The following is a 15,487-nucleotide window of genomic DNA, read 5'->3' as shown; positions in this document are numbered from 1 at the left end:
AAATTTCAAAAGTACCCAAATTTGAGTGTCAACAAATCGTGCCTTGCCAGATCTAAAATACAATTATTCAAAAGAACAGCTAGTTGCCATCTTCAATGAAAAAAAGTCTGCCTTGGAGGCAAGGCAAGTAATGATTTTTGCCACGGATGCGTCCTGCACTGGTGATAGTGTAGGATGTGCGATATATAATGTGCAGAGTAAAACGTCTTTGCTTTACAAGCTGAACGAAAAGGTAGTGTCGATGACTGGTGAGCTGCTTGCAATCAAGCAAGCAGTTCTAAAAATAGCTAGAAGCAAAATACCAATGGCGGCAATTTTTACAGACAGTCTGTCACCTCTAGAGGTAATGGACTGTGATAAGACGGACAACTATATTGTAGCGGAAATCCATAATTTACTTTTTTCCTTAAGGGGGGTGCTGCAGTCTATACAGTTGTTTTGGGTGCCTAGTCACATAGGCATTGGATTCAATGAAGAAGCGGACATAGCTGCGAAAACAGCGTATTCATTTGGACAGTACTTGGAAATCGAACTAACTCTAGGTGAAGCTAGAGTCAGATTTCAAAACGCCATATGGAATAATGGGAATATTGAGTATAAAGCAAGAAATGAATCCAAGAGGAACAAATTTGCTGAAATTATGCCTGACATTAATAAGGAGTCATGGTATAAAGATAAAAAATGTGTTTTCAGCCCATACGAGATTAAACTTATAAACAGACTAATGACAGGACACACATATTGTAAGGACTATCTGAGCGTTTTTCTTCCTAGAGTGTCGGGTAACTGTAGTTTCTGTAATATGTTGGAAACTGCGGAACACCTTGTTTTTGAATGCCGAGCACTACATACAAATAGAGGAAATCTAACAATTTTTACTAAATATAATAATTTAACTGAATTACTAAAAAGTCGTAAGCTATCTGATTATGAGGAACTCATAAGTTTTTTAAAAAATGCAAATTTAATTGATAGAATATAGAAACTTTTGAAACAAGTCTAGCGGCGGATTCAGTTGGGGCCCTTGGTGAGTGGTGGTGGGTTGTTTCCAGACATCTCCTCGCTGGGGGTTCCTGTGGGATAGTTGGTGGACTTGTGAATAGAAAAAAAAAAAAAAAAAGACTTAGTAGAACATACTTCTTTATCAGCACTACAATTTAAATTTTGATACATTGATGCACTTAATGGAAAAAATTTTATTTTTAATCCCTGGTTTGAGGGGTGGTTTGGATTCCAAATTGACTCACTGAAACCTCAAACTCGCGTAACGCGTCATTAAATCGGAGATACAAAACATAAACTAAGAATTTATACAAAGCAAGAACAAAATTGCGAGTTACGATCAGGCAGCTCCATGCTCACAAAAGATGAGGAGATCAGGCAGCTCTATGCTCACAAAAATTGAGGAATAAGAATCAATGACAACCTGGCATTTTAAGGGCTCTCATAAGTACCTTGCCATATGATGCTTGCGAATGCAGCGTCAATTAGATCACAAAAAAAAAATAAGTACTCGACATTACGAAATACATTGTCGCGTTGTGAGGCTAAGTATTTTTGCATAAAAGCTTTTTGACCACCACAATACCACAGATTAAGTATAAAATTTCACAAAAATAATACATTTTTTCGAAAAATCACACAAAATACCCGCAGTCATTGTTTACGAATTTAGAAACAATGAGAATGGCAAATACGAACGTGTATGAAATGTAATGTCAAAACGTATATGCACATGGTTGTATTTATATGCACGAAAATGCTTTAAAAACTCATTAAATTGTTAAAATAAAGTTCAAAAATAAATGATAAAAACTTTAATATAAGTAAAAAATTCCTTTAATAACAACAAAAACGCCTTATATATTCTATATCTGTGGTCATTTGAAAGAACAACCCAAGTCGAGGTAAGTAAATTTACCAGTTTTTTAATAATAAAGAAACTTTTTTGGGCCGGTCATTTCTGTCTAATCACCATAATAATATCATGGCTACTTACGGAGATTTGAACTCTGTAAGAGCATCTTAACTCAATATTTGTCACTAATGCATTTGCTAAAACAACTTAAGTCACATAAGATAGAAAAGGTAAAAAATATTCGAAATAGGTTTCTAACTACCGCTGGGTAAAGCAACTTAAGTAAACTCAGGTTGCTCCCTTTTTTGTTTAATTCACTTTTGGAAAAGCAACCTAATCCCGTGTAAGTGCTTTTCCGCGTGCAGAATATGAAATAATACAAACATAAAAGGAGTTCGATTCATTTTACAATTAGTAATAAATCAACTTTCGTCGTGTCAACACAACTTACGTCTTGCTAAGAGCATTCTCTGAACATTTTTGGAGTAAAAACGCTTAAAGTGTTGATATTTTAATTACACTTAGGAGCTTCTATTAAATTCAAATATCAGTAAAAAATTTCAGATAAGATATTTTGCAATGAAAAGAGGACAAATTCTTGCGAATATGGCAAGAAAATTGCCAAAAATAGACACAAGCATTTTATCACCTAATTCGATAGAAACAACAACTAAAAGTAGTTTGTTGAAAGATCAGCAAATTCAAGGTATGGTCTCGGATTTAGCACCCCTTTGTATAGAAGCTAGCGCGTCATGTGTTGTTGCAGTAGGAACATCTTCACTGTCTCCATCTGAAGCTATACAGACTAAGGTTTCTGATGGATTTATAAGTGAAACCGAGTCTGAAGAGGACGCCTTTCATGAAACTGATTTTCTTGATTCAGATTTTATCCCTTCAAGTGAAGTTTCGGGGCTAAACTCCACCACTGAAAGCATACAGATTATGGGAAAAGCATTAGAGTCAAACATTAACAATTTCGACTCACCCGGTTTGAATGAGGCCGACATTTTTTCTACTCCAACTGAATTGATAAAACGAAGTAAAACACCAGGTAGAAATATTAACAAGGAGTACAAAAAATCTATAAGTAACTGCATGACTGACATAAATGTATGCGTACTGGGGGAATGTAGAATGAAATGAAAAACAAAAATTAGCGTCGAACAACAAACCAGCCTTTCAAGAAGTTATTATAGTACAGGCGACTATAGTTCACGTCGGCAAATATTGTCAAACTTAATTGAAGTTCAACATAAAAAAACGTCAACCCTTGCAAATCCTAATAAACGGGAGTACGTCTATATTTATCATTTTGAAACTAACGGCGAAAAAACAAAAGTTTGCAAAAAATGCTTTCTTCAATTGTATGGTGAAACTGAACAGAGAATCAAAACTGTTTGTAAATACAAAATACAACAGGAATACGGTGGAGTTATTCCCGATGACTGCCGGGGACAGCGTGTCCCAATCAACAAACTAACAATTGAAAAGCATAATGAAATTTTGAACTTCAAAACAGTATTCCAAAATATGAAAGTCATTACAGCCGACGTCATTCTACCAAGCTCTATTTCCAACGAGGCCTTAATCTGGCATCGCTTTATAGATTATATAAAGAAAATATTTCTAATCCGGTATCAGAAACTAAATTTCAGGAGATATTTAAAACTCTAGATATTAAATTTAAAATGCCCCAGCTTGACTTATGCACTCAATGCGAGATATTAAAGAAAAAATTAAAAACACAGAGAATATAAAGAAAAATCTGAGATTAAATTACAATTACAAAAGCACCACGATGCTGCTGAGTTTGCCTACGCTTGTAAGAAAAGGGACAAAGAACTTTCTCTTCAAGATAAGTCTTTGAAAATGTTTTCTTTTGACCTTCAGCAGTGTCTGCCAACGCCTTATTTGAAAGCTTCTATATTTTTTTTATAAACGTCTTTTGTGGACTTTCAATTTAACTATTCATGATGGTGCAACCAATAAAGCTAACTGCTATATTTGGCACGAAACTATTGCGAAGCGTGGAGCCAATGATATCGGCTCTTGCATTTATAAATGTCTTCTAGGCTTACCCAATAATACAGCGATTCCCGCACTGGTCAGAACCGTAACTCATTTATTTGTGCTATGTTCGTAAAAGTATTGGAAGATCATCCTACAATTGAAATAATTGATCACAAATTTCTTGTTGTTGGTCATACTCATCTAGAATTTAATACAGTTCACGCACAAATAGAAAAGAAGAAAAGAAACTCTTCTGTTTCTATTCAGCATCCCCATGACTGGTCTAATTTAATTGCCGCTACAAACAAAAAGTATATTACTCAGGACATGAAACAGGAGGATTTCTACAATTTTCATGCATTGATGAAAGACAAATATACCTGGAGAAGCAATAACACCAATGGTTTGTATTTTATACTTACTTATATTTATTTAATCATTATTCGTATTTTTAGGTGAACAGTTTGAGTGGAAGCGGTATGAAAAAAAGGAACCTGGACTGATACGGTACAAATAATCTCTTGACATGGACGATTCATTCAAGGAGTTGAACATAAGTGCACGACGCAAAAGAAATCAAAACATCGAGCTCTCAAAATGTTATACAGGTCCTCTTCCGATTTCTGTAAACAAACAGCGCGATTTACTTGATATGTTGCCATTGATTAAACCAGAGCTGCATAATTTTTACCAAAATATTAAAGTGGAAGAACAACATGAAGTTGAAATAGATTCAGATTTGGATGAAATTGAAGAAAATAACTTATAGTTGAATCAATGGAAATTAAAACAATTGTCAATGTATTATTATATGCATGTACATTTCAAGATTATTAGATTAAATCATTTTATTTTCTTTCCTATTATACGTTATATATGTGTTTTCTTTTGACTTTTTTTGGTTTATTTTGCCTATTACTATTAAAAATGAATTTTAGACTCTTCACTTAAGTCGATTTTCTTCCAATATTCTGTTTGCAAAAGTAACCTAAGTCATCTTACGTAACCAAATTATTTAAAAATTGTATAAGAAGTAATTTTTGTAAAACTTCTTATGTGACTTAAGTTGATGAATGAATTTTAGACTCTTCACTTAAGTCGATTTTCTTCCAATATTCTGTTTGCAAAAGTAACCTAAGTCATCTTACGTAACCAAATTATTTAAAAATTGTATAAGAAGTAATTTTTGTAAAACTTCTTATGTGACTTAAGTTGATATTTTTTTCTAAAACCAGTTTTGCAAAAGAACTAAATTTTTTTGAAATTTATTTAAAAAGAAACCGTTACATATAGAGAAGAAATTTTACTAAAAGAGGTACGGCAGATAATGGTTTCATTATATAATGGCTTTATTTCTATTTAATAACTACCAACAAAGATTTTGTACGCAGTTAAAGGTATTTTTTCGCTATCCTGTAAAATTTAATTTTTAGACTTAAGTTGTTCTTTCAAATGTCCACAGATATATATATCAATTGGTAAGTATTATCTCACTTTAAAATTTAAGCTAAATAATCTAAAGTTTTTTTTTTGAAACTGTGTCGAGAACTGTGCGTGTGAATGAGCGAATTTCACCGATCAGCTGTTAGTTGCGCTACTTGGTAAAATTTACTATGGTAAATCTTAAGCTGCCGGGCAACGCACAAATGCGTATCGGGCGATGTCGTGTTCAAACTTATTTGTTGTCGGCTTCGCGTTGATGAAAATCAAAATTTTTAGATTTTTTCGCTTGAGAGCTGGTCTATTTGATCGTGGCCGACGTGGTTGGCAAGCATTAATGTGTTACAGCTCCGACACATAAGTTTTTCATATAGATGGTTTTAACACAAGCTTATGCATTACGAGTAGATTGCATGTATTTTTATGGAGAACGGTAGAATGAGCGAAACTGGCGCCATCTGATATTGAAAAGTAGCCATCTCACCAATTTTGTTGCAAGCAAATCATAAGAAGAAGAATTTGACATTTGCTTTTGCTAAGGGTGTTGGCACACTTTGCAAGTGATATTATTTTTCCCACTGGTTGGTAAATTTTCTAACATTTTTCGCAATTAAAAACTGCAATATAGCAATCGATTACGACACAAAATATGTTAGCAAGTATTTTTGTGGTATAGGGAGAATGTTTACAACAGTGCTTCGCGAAATTTTGTATGTGAGTGGGCAAGGCGTAATAACCTTCAATTGCTAAGTCTGAAGTTCCTTCATATTTACAAACGCAACATCTTGGTTGATTGTGGCGATGTTATTGGAGTGCATAAGCTTGTGTTATACTGTTTTCACACAGAAACTTAATGATCTCAATTCACCTGCTAATGAAATCGTAAATTTTTTGCTTTCACACAGAAGTAACTGCTCGATTAGTATGAACGATGAGACAGACAATCATGGCGGAACGATACAAGGTGGGAGCATGGTGACATACCTACAAACAAAAAGAATCGTAGTTGATGTCTCAAATCAAATAAAAAAGGTTATAATCAGCTGTTCGATGCGGCCACCTTGTATCGTTCCGCCATGCAGACAATGACATTTACTTTGACAAATGACATTTTTAAGCACTGAACACACCAAAAACTAAGAAGCGGACGCGGCCAAGAGAGTTGCATTGTGCTTTTGACTTCATTAAGCATTCGATTAGCTACTAATGAAATAATTATAGATTCGAATTTTGTAGGGAAGATTGAGCTCAATAAGCGTCTTAATGTAGAAAACTGCCTTTATTATTCAATAAGCCGTCTGTGTGAAATTAGTATGAAACGCTTCTATATGAAAAATGTCATTGTGTCACGGCCTTTAGAGTATATGACACTACTTTATTTTTGCTTGGATTCCAAGCTCAAAAAATTGACGAAACTTTATCGGAAAGTCAAATTACAAGAACAATTTCCAACAAGAGGAACAGAGACGAATATTGTCCACAAAATAGAATAATTTGACATGTTATTGTTTAAGCTGGAGACATTGGTGCTTTATCGGTAACCGTATCGGTAACCTTATAACAGCTGATTCGACAAATCTTATGAGAATCAATGCAATCGATTATTGGTGCTGCTAAAGTCGTAACCGTATCGTAGCCAACCAATTGGGTTTTGGTTTACCGTCGTAACGATAAACAGCTGATAACGTTAGGGATACGGATACAGCGATACGACATACGGTGCCAATGACTCCAGCTTTATGTTTTCATTTTTCATTAACATTTTTCACAACAAAAACATTGCACATAACACGGAAAATTTGTTTCGCGCTCTGGTCGTCCACTTCTTTCATAAGAAAGTTCATTATAGTTCCGTATTAGTGCACAAAATTTTCAAACTAAAAGTAAAATTTTCATTTGTCAGAAAAAATAAAGAAACGACGGCCGAATGTCAAAAAAACCTATCGAAATACACACTGGCTCGTTTGTTTTTAATGAACTAGGTTGTTTTTTTCTTGTATTTCGTTAGTTTTTTGAAATATAGTTTACACACTTACCACAGTACTGAAACCGTATTTAGAGGAAGGGCGACAAAAATATAAGAGGAAATACAGGAAAAAAACAGACAAAATAAAGTAGTGTCCTATAGGTATTTAGTTTTGTCAGAACGTGCAATGAACAAGATCGCGGAAGAAAAAGATTTTACGTTGCGGTTTATTGAAACCTACGAATGTTTACCAGCATTTTGGAATATAAAATGTGACGCATATTCCAACCGTGATGTAAAAATAAGCAATATGATATTTTTTCATCCATATTTTTTATTTTTTTTATTTTCTTTCTTTTTTCCGCCAAAACAACTGCAGTTACAAGCAATAAAAAATCGTCATCCGATTACATGTTTACGTCCGCATGCCATTGTGAATTATAACTAAGTGTGATATCTTCTGCATAGACGTCAAAATTCCAAAGTGATTGGATCACCTGATTTGTATTTGACTATCGCTGTCTCATTCTGTATCTCTTTCTATCACCCGATGAAAATAGGCGCCGCCATATTGAACATCCTGTCAAAACGCTAAAAAATTGCCATATTGAACATCCTGTCAGGCATTTGGCAGATAAGATATCACACTTAGTTATCATTCACAATTCCGCATGCTAGTGGTGGCCGGGCAAGCGACAATCACCCGAAACGCACACAACTAGACGTTGCTATGGTAACCATCAACCAAATTTTGTGCGTTGCCCGGCAGCTTTAAGCTGGAGACATTGGTGCTTTATCGGTAACCGTATCGGTAACCTTATAACAGCTGATTCGACCAACCTTATGAGAATCAATGCAATCGATTATTGGTGCCGCTAAAGTCGTAACAGTATCGTAGCCAACCAATTGGGTTTTGGTTTACTGTCGTAACGATAAACAGCTGATTACGTTAGGGATACGGATTCAGCGATACGACATACGGCACCAATGACTCCGGATTTAGCAAGTAGGCAAGGCGAATCCATACCAGGTGGTGGCAAAGCGAATTCAACCGATTCGCCGTGCAGAAGAATGTCAAGTCAAAAGAAAATTTTCATACATTTCGATTAACTGACATTTTGTTGTACAAGGCTTTGTATGGAAAATTATCAAGAAAAAGCAATCAGCTGATGGGATAACATCACCTGTAATGAATTCGCCTTGATAGTTTGGGAGCTTAAATAGAATTGTGAATGATAACTAAGTGTGATATCTTCTGCATAGACGTCAAAATTCCAAAGTGATTGGATCACCTGATTTGTATTTGACTATCGCTGTCTCATTCTGTATCTCTTTCTATCACCCGCTGAAGATAGGCGCCGCCATATTGAACAGGTATTTGACAGATAAGATATCACACTTAGTTATCATTCACAATGTTAAATAGTGGTCATTGTGAATACATACAAGTGAAGAATCTTTCTATTCCTCCATTGCCATATCTGTACTATGACTATGGGTATGGCAATGGAGGAATAGAAAGATTTTTCACTTGTATGAATTCACAATGCATTCGCCATTTGTATGAATTCACAATGGCGCCAACGATAGGTTGCCAGCTGTAATATAATTCGCTTTCCACAGCATTGTGAATGGTAACTGTGATATCTTAACTGTCAACTGCCTGACAGGATCTTCAATATGGCTAATTTTTAGCGTTTTGACAGGTTGTTCAATATTGCGGCGCCTATATTCAGCGGTTGATAGAAAGAGATACAGAATGAGACAGCGAAATCAGGTGATCCAATCACTTTGGAATTTTGACGTCTATGCAGAAGATATCACACTTTGTTATCATTCACAATGTGTTCCACAGTTGTTGCCATTGTGAATGATGACAATGGTTGTTGCTTTTGATCACAATGGTTGTTGCTTTTGATGTAGAGGCTATTTTTCGGTTTTCGGTAGTGATGGACGATATGGCTATTTTGATCTATCAGTGAAAATAGATATGGCTATTTTTGAATCACGGCTATTTTTTATAGCTATAGCGATCGCTTTATTTTAACAAGCTCTACAGAAGATATGATGGGCGATACATCGATTTTGAGCTATCAGTGAATATAGATATGGCTATTTTTTACAGCTATGGCGATCGCTTTCATTTATCTTTGAAGAGCGAATCTGCAATTATTTGTATACTTGGATATAAAAATTGAATGTTTAGGTTTGTTTACCAGAGTAGATTGAATGTTATACATTAATTTAATTTAGTATACAGAATATATGAACCAAATTGGAATAAAAAGACGAAAATATGCACCTTTTATAGTAAACTGATGTAATGTGAAATTCTAATATGTTCAGTCTCGTATTACACTCAATGAGATGAAACTAGCTGAAATAGATGTCTATGCATCTTTGTTTTATAAGTTTTGCTAATTGAAAATGCTTTGATTTTTAAATGTAAGATGGATCAACCCGAAATAAATCTGTATATGTAACACCATAAAAACATGATTTATTTACTATATTATACTACACCGACGTATTCAGAAATACTCCGTATGAATTTATTCTGAAAGTTGTATTTGGCTGCATAATATTTGTATAGTAAAGTTAATCAATTTTTAATGAAAAATATAGAGGAAAAATATAGCAAATTCTTCAAACTATTATAAAAATATTCTTTAGCAGAAAATTAGCCACCCACTTCAGTGCCCTAGAAATTAGCCGGAGAATTCAACCATATGACAAAGCTTGAATTGCATTCTCCCAAAAAAACTAAAATTTTTAGTTAATCTGTTTACAATAAGACGAGTGATATATGTTTCTATAATTCTTTTATTTTTCCATCAAAAACACAGATTTTATAAAACTGTTAACGGCTACAGCCTAGAAGTATTAACTTATTAATAACACATGCATTAGTTTCATGTCCGAATCAGTTTTAGCAAGCGTAAAAATGCTATTGTTTCTTTGTTTAGGCCAACGTCCCATCTTATTTCTATACCCTCCTGTGTTTGCGATCCTTTTAAATTTTTATCGTATTCCGTTTCTAGGCGCACAAGTGGACCAAAAACTATCTCGTATTGATAACCATCTTCATAACGCAATAGCACTTGTGATGGTTCAGTGTCTATACCTGGCTTCTCTAAATTTGAAATGTTGCATCGATATTTTCCTTCCATAATTCCTCTAATTTGTTTATTTGTGCTGCTGATATTTGTTGTGCACGCCACTGCTCTTGCTCGGTAGGCACCTTAACCAACCACGGCAAAAACGAACGATCAGTTATAAGTGGCTTCCATTGTTCTTGATCCCAATTCATATACATTACGTACGCCACACGAGTAAAATTTTAGTACCGTTTCTCGAAGTGGACCTTCAGAATGTAGGGTGACTTCCCTATGTTTAGCCCTCACCGAAAGTTTAACAATTTGGGATCCAGATGTGCTTCCACGCCCATTGCAAAACCATTTTTTGCAATTATTGCACATCACTTCGTCGTCGAAATTCTTGTTGCACAAGTTTGCTTTGTTCCGTTCGCCGTTTCCACAATTTCTCTGGACAAAAAACATACTTTTTTCGCCCTTATTTACCAATATCTTTTGACGAGAAATTTTTTTCGTTGTGCAGTTCTTAAGACAACTAACCCCATTTTTCGATAATAGCTGGCAAACTTTTTTAAAGGTATATTTTTTCTAATTTTCGAGAAAATTATTCCTTTTTGTCGCCAATAAACTTTTTTACTCATTCGGAAAGCAAAGCACACAGATGGGTAGTGATGAACGATATTTCACTATCGATGATTGCATCCCCGCTATCAATATTAGTATTAGAATTTCATGCTAAAGGAAAATCGCCAATCGCTATAATCGCTATTGGCGATATTCTGCCAGAGGTGATTGCCATTCAAAAGAATCGAATGAAGGAAAATCGCCAATCACTGATATATTTGGATTGCAATAGCTATAGCTATTAGCGATTTGTCAATATCGGCGATGCCATTGTACAGGTCTACAAGTAGGATATGTAGCAGCACGCACATACACAGCCACGCTCACCTGATAAAATGCTTGTTCTTGTTCGTTTTTTTTGTGGATGCTATTTGGCACTGTTGTACTTCTTAGAACCAAAAAAAGTTTAGTAGCTGCTATCGAAAACTGTTTAAAATTATTTTTTCTTATATTAGAAAGAAATATACTTATTTACTTTCAAACGAGCACTTAATTACATCTCTCTTTAATAACCATATATTTTGGACAATTTTAATTAACAAATTGTGATACTTTATTACCGGGGACGTTGCTAAAACACGACCAAAACCGTCGGGCGAGGTATTAATAGACGCGTTTTTGCCTCGCTTCCAATAATTCGAATACTTTTTCTCTTCGGGCTATTGACAACAGGACAAAACGCGTCTATTCATTTTTCTTTCCGCTTTTTTGGACGGGTTATTGCAGTCGACCTCGGTTTCAAACTGTTTTTCGCGGAGAACTTTTGAACGGGTAGAAAAACTTAACTCTCGTGTTTGTATTCTTAATACTGAAATAACTACGCGTCCTCAGATACCCCAATTGAAGACTTTTTTATAATTTTCTGAAGGACCCATATGGGTGCACTTAAAATTTCCTACTAAATTCGTTCAAAAAAATTTACCATCACAGCAACCCATATCTGATATTCCGATCCCTTTTTTGCTTCCCTGTGTCGCTTTCGACGAAGCAACCCCGGTAATTTTGACACTTCGTTCAGTGTCAAAACTCATGTTCCACGCAGGTTCCACTGGGTTCCACGCTAGTTTGACACTGACCGAAGTGTCAAACTGCCGTGTGTTAGAAAGGGAAGGAAATTGTTTCCCTCTCATACATATCATACTTGTAAACCTGTACCATAGTGTACCTATACCAAGTGTGTTCACTAAGCGATAAACGTCAAAAATACAAACAGCCTCGCTCACCTGATGGAAATCTCAGGTCTAGAGTCGCATTTTTGGTCTCAACGACAACATTTTTGACTACCAATCGTATCGACTTTTTCAATTTTTCAATCATTCGGCGCACTCGGTAATGGTATCCATTTTGAATTCGCTGTCATTCCGAATCCAGCGAGTGCCTGTCAGAATGCTTGACAGATAAGTCAACACACTTGTACTTGTACACTATGACCTGTACCATGGGCGATGCAATCACCAATAGCGAAATATCGTTCCATCACTAGTTTTCGGGAGTATCTTTTGATGTTGATGTCTCCGCTCACATATTTGGAAGTGCACTAGCTGTCGACCTCTGTCCTAGAGTATAACCCATTTAATGCGTAGTGGCATCTTATAAGCTACATATTTCTCAACATACAGAAGTTGATTATAGATGCAGGAATTTTGTGGTAGAATCATTTCAACTTTATTCCAACTACAATAAGATTATTAAGCCTACGTTTGACAGAAAGCCATGAAGAATAAACGCCGTAAACTACCTTCATACGCTGGTACCGCCTCCGAGCCAGTTACATACAGGGAAACGCAGTTGTCATGGTTTACGGATCGTGAGCTCACACAAAACATACAACATCATATCTGGGATCGTGAGTCGGGTCTAAATCGCTATAACAGACGCGGTTGCATACCTTTACAAGCTGTTAATAATGAATTTTACAAATCTGTAACCCCCAGATTAACAATATTGGGCGTAGCAAATAATTTAGCTTCCGTGCGTAGATTTACACCTGATGGAAAACATTTGCTGAGCTTCATCCCAGGTGGTATACGTGTATGTGAATATTCCAACGTTGCATCTGTGCAGGAGTTGCTAAATCATGTCGAAGATGAATGCGTAAGAGCTCCGGGTGAAAGTGGTTTAGCGATTACATATAATTTATTTCCCCGTTATTGGGACTTGCAAATTATACCGGAAAATTCACAAAGCTTAGCATTAAATAGAGATTTTAGTATGTTTATAGGCAATCGTTATGTGGTACTATGTGCCAAAGGTAAAATGTTAAACGGCAGCTTTGATCGCGATACCTATATGTTCTTTCCCGATGTACATGATAATCGAGATATGTTCGAATTTGTATTTTATTTGATCGATTTGGAAAATCGTTGTCTGACTGACGAATATGAAGTAAACGATTCGGCTAATTTATCAAGTAATTATGGTATGTCTGTATATGGTAATATGCTTGCACTATTATCACTAAGCCGTCAAGTTATACAAATATTTGATATTGTGGATGGAAAACTGAACTGTCTGCATGAAATTAATATTGAGGAAGAGACGGTAAGAAGATTTCTGCTTACGGATCCTTTACATACAAATGGTGTTGCGGAGCCACCTATTCGGGGAGTGCTATCCCCAATAAAGCAACAAGTGTTCGCATATTTGTATAGAGAAGCGATTGCATCTCATGTACGTTCAAGGCGAAAACGTGTACTGGATTTCTATAAAACTGTACCAAAGGTAAGTAAAACTCGCAAAAGCAATGTTGGAGTGTTGCCAAAATTTAATATCCTTCAGGAATTGTCAGCCCAATGCTAAATACCTTTTTCCATACGAGTTCTTCCCCATCTCCGCACATTTTTAAATGAGTATGAGGAAAATCTCTAAAAATAATTAAAATTTGGTTGGTGTATGTAATAATTAATTAATTTATTTATTAGAGTTTAAATAAAAAAACTTACAATTTACAATAAAAGTTTTTACAATTAACAATTTTATTTCATTAACCAACAAATGTATTTTGGAAGTCAGTGATTGGGGTTGCAGACTGGAAACACGATTTTTCCCACATAAATTTTAAATTTGTACTTTCGTTTTAGAATCAGGGCAATGAATCTATGCTTGGTTCTAAAACAAAAGTACAGACTAAAAAAAAAAGAATTTATTTATTATGCATTAATTGGATAGATATAATTTTTGATCGACAACCCCGACCACTGATTTCTTATCATATCTATAGGGCTTCCTATTTCCTCATTGAAGAGTTCTAGTCTCTAATCTACACTTCTGATCACCGGTTTATATTTCTGGCTAGATGTCTCACTATTTTTGTAGATGGAGAGAAACAGTTTCCTAACTACAATGCTATTCATAAAGTTATTGTTCATGGCTAGATACCCCGTTATTTGTGCAGTTTGAGAGATCTAGTCAAGGAAATTGTCCCAGGAAATTGGTTGTTTACACACTAATTTAGGTTTGGGATATTTAATAAGAAAAATTAATACATCATTATTCTGTAGTACTTTGAACTTAGAGGCCGACATTAAATCGGTAATTGTTGTGTCTGTGAGCTGTTCATGTTCCATCAATGCATTACCTTCACGGTTATCAAGCAAAAGAGGATTTTATCTAATATCTAATCTAATATCTAATATATATTATAAATGGGAAAGTTTGGATGTTAAGATGTTTGGATGTTTAGATGTTTGGATGTTTGGATGTTTGTCTAGACGTTTGTCTTTGTGACTCAATAACGCAAGAACGGCTGGACCGATTTGGATGAAATTTTGCACACATATAGCCAATAGTCTAGAAGGATCTACTAGCTATATATTTTTCAAAAGGGGCGTGGTCCCCGCCCCCTAGGAACAGTTATAATTTAATTATTATATTTTTTCGTCTTTGCGACTGAATCACGCCAGAATGGCTACACGGATTTTGATGAAATTTGGGACACAGACAGTAGTCTACTAGCGAAATTTTTTTCGAACATGGAAAGAGGGGTGGGGGTCCCACGACCCTTCGAGAAATTATTTTTCATAATTTTTACACATTATAACTTTACGTATACTGGCCTTCACCAATATCACAGACTCAAGGGGTCAAATAAGTCGAGGGCTTACAAAGTAAGCAGTGACACCCTCCGCCCGCCCCCCCCCCCCCCCCCTTTATCACCCCCTCTGGTGTAAAATCCATAAATTGTTATAACTCAATCTAAATTTTCTCCTAAATCAATAGTTTTTGGTATCTGGTACATACAGAACGAGATCTAGACAATTTTGGAGGAACGATCAGTGGTCCTCTCCTCTACTCCCGCCATCCGCCCTCCATCAATTGTTTTTATTAGCACGCTTTTATTAGCTTTACCTGTATGTTTCTATCTAACTTTTTATTCGCTCCAATGCGCCTGCTGCCTTATTAACATGGTTTTATAATTAGCTTCACCTTATTTGTAATCCCGTAAGGGTCATATCGAGACCCTTCCGGGATCATTTCTGGATGGTTTTCGGGATC

The 15,487-nt window shown here is 35.4% G+C and overlaps 1 protein-coding gene and 1 pseudogene across 1 annotated transcript in view; both read left to right on the top strand.

Moving 5' to 3' along the window:
• Positions 1-3,991: 3,991 nt before the first annotated feature.
• Positions 3,992-4,721, top strand: LOC137243771 (uncharacterized; annotated as a pseudogene).
• Positions 4,722-12,427: 7,706 nt separating this feature from the next.
• Positions 12,428-15,487, top strand: part of abo (de-etiolated protein 1 abo) — a 31,882-nt gene continuing 28,822 nt past the window's right edge. Inside the window, exon 1 of the mRNA XM_067770214.1 lies at positions 12,428-13,714. Coding sequence (XP_067626315.1) covers positions 12,707-13,714 — 1,008 coding nt within the window. The 5' untranslated portion in view covers positions 12,428-12,706. The remainder of the gene's footprint in view (positions 13,715-15,487) is intronic.

Source organism: Eurosta solidaginis, chromosome 3 (genome assembly GCF_040869045.1).
Source record: "Eurosta solidaginis isolate ZX-2024a chromosome 3, ASM4086904v1, whole genome shotgun sequence".
NCBI lineage: Eukaryota > Metazoa > Arthropoda > Insecta > Diptera > Tephritidae > Eurosta > Eurosta solidaginis.
Note: the sequence above shows the minus strand (reverse complement) of the source record. Positions and strands in the feature narration are given on the sequence as shown.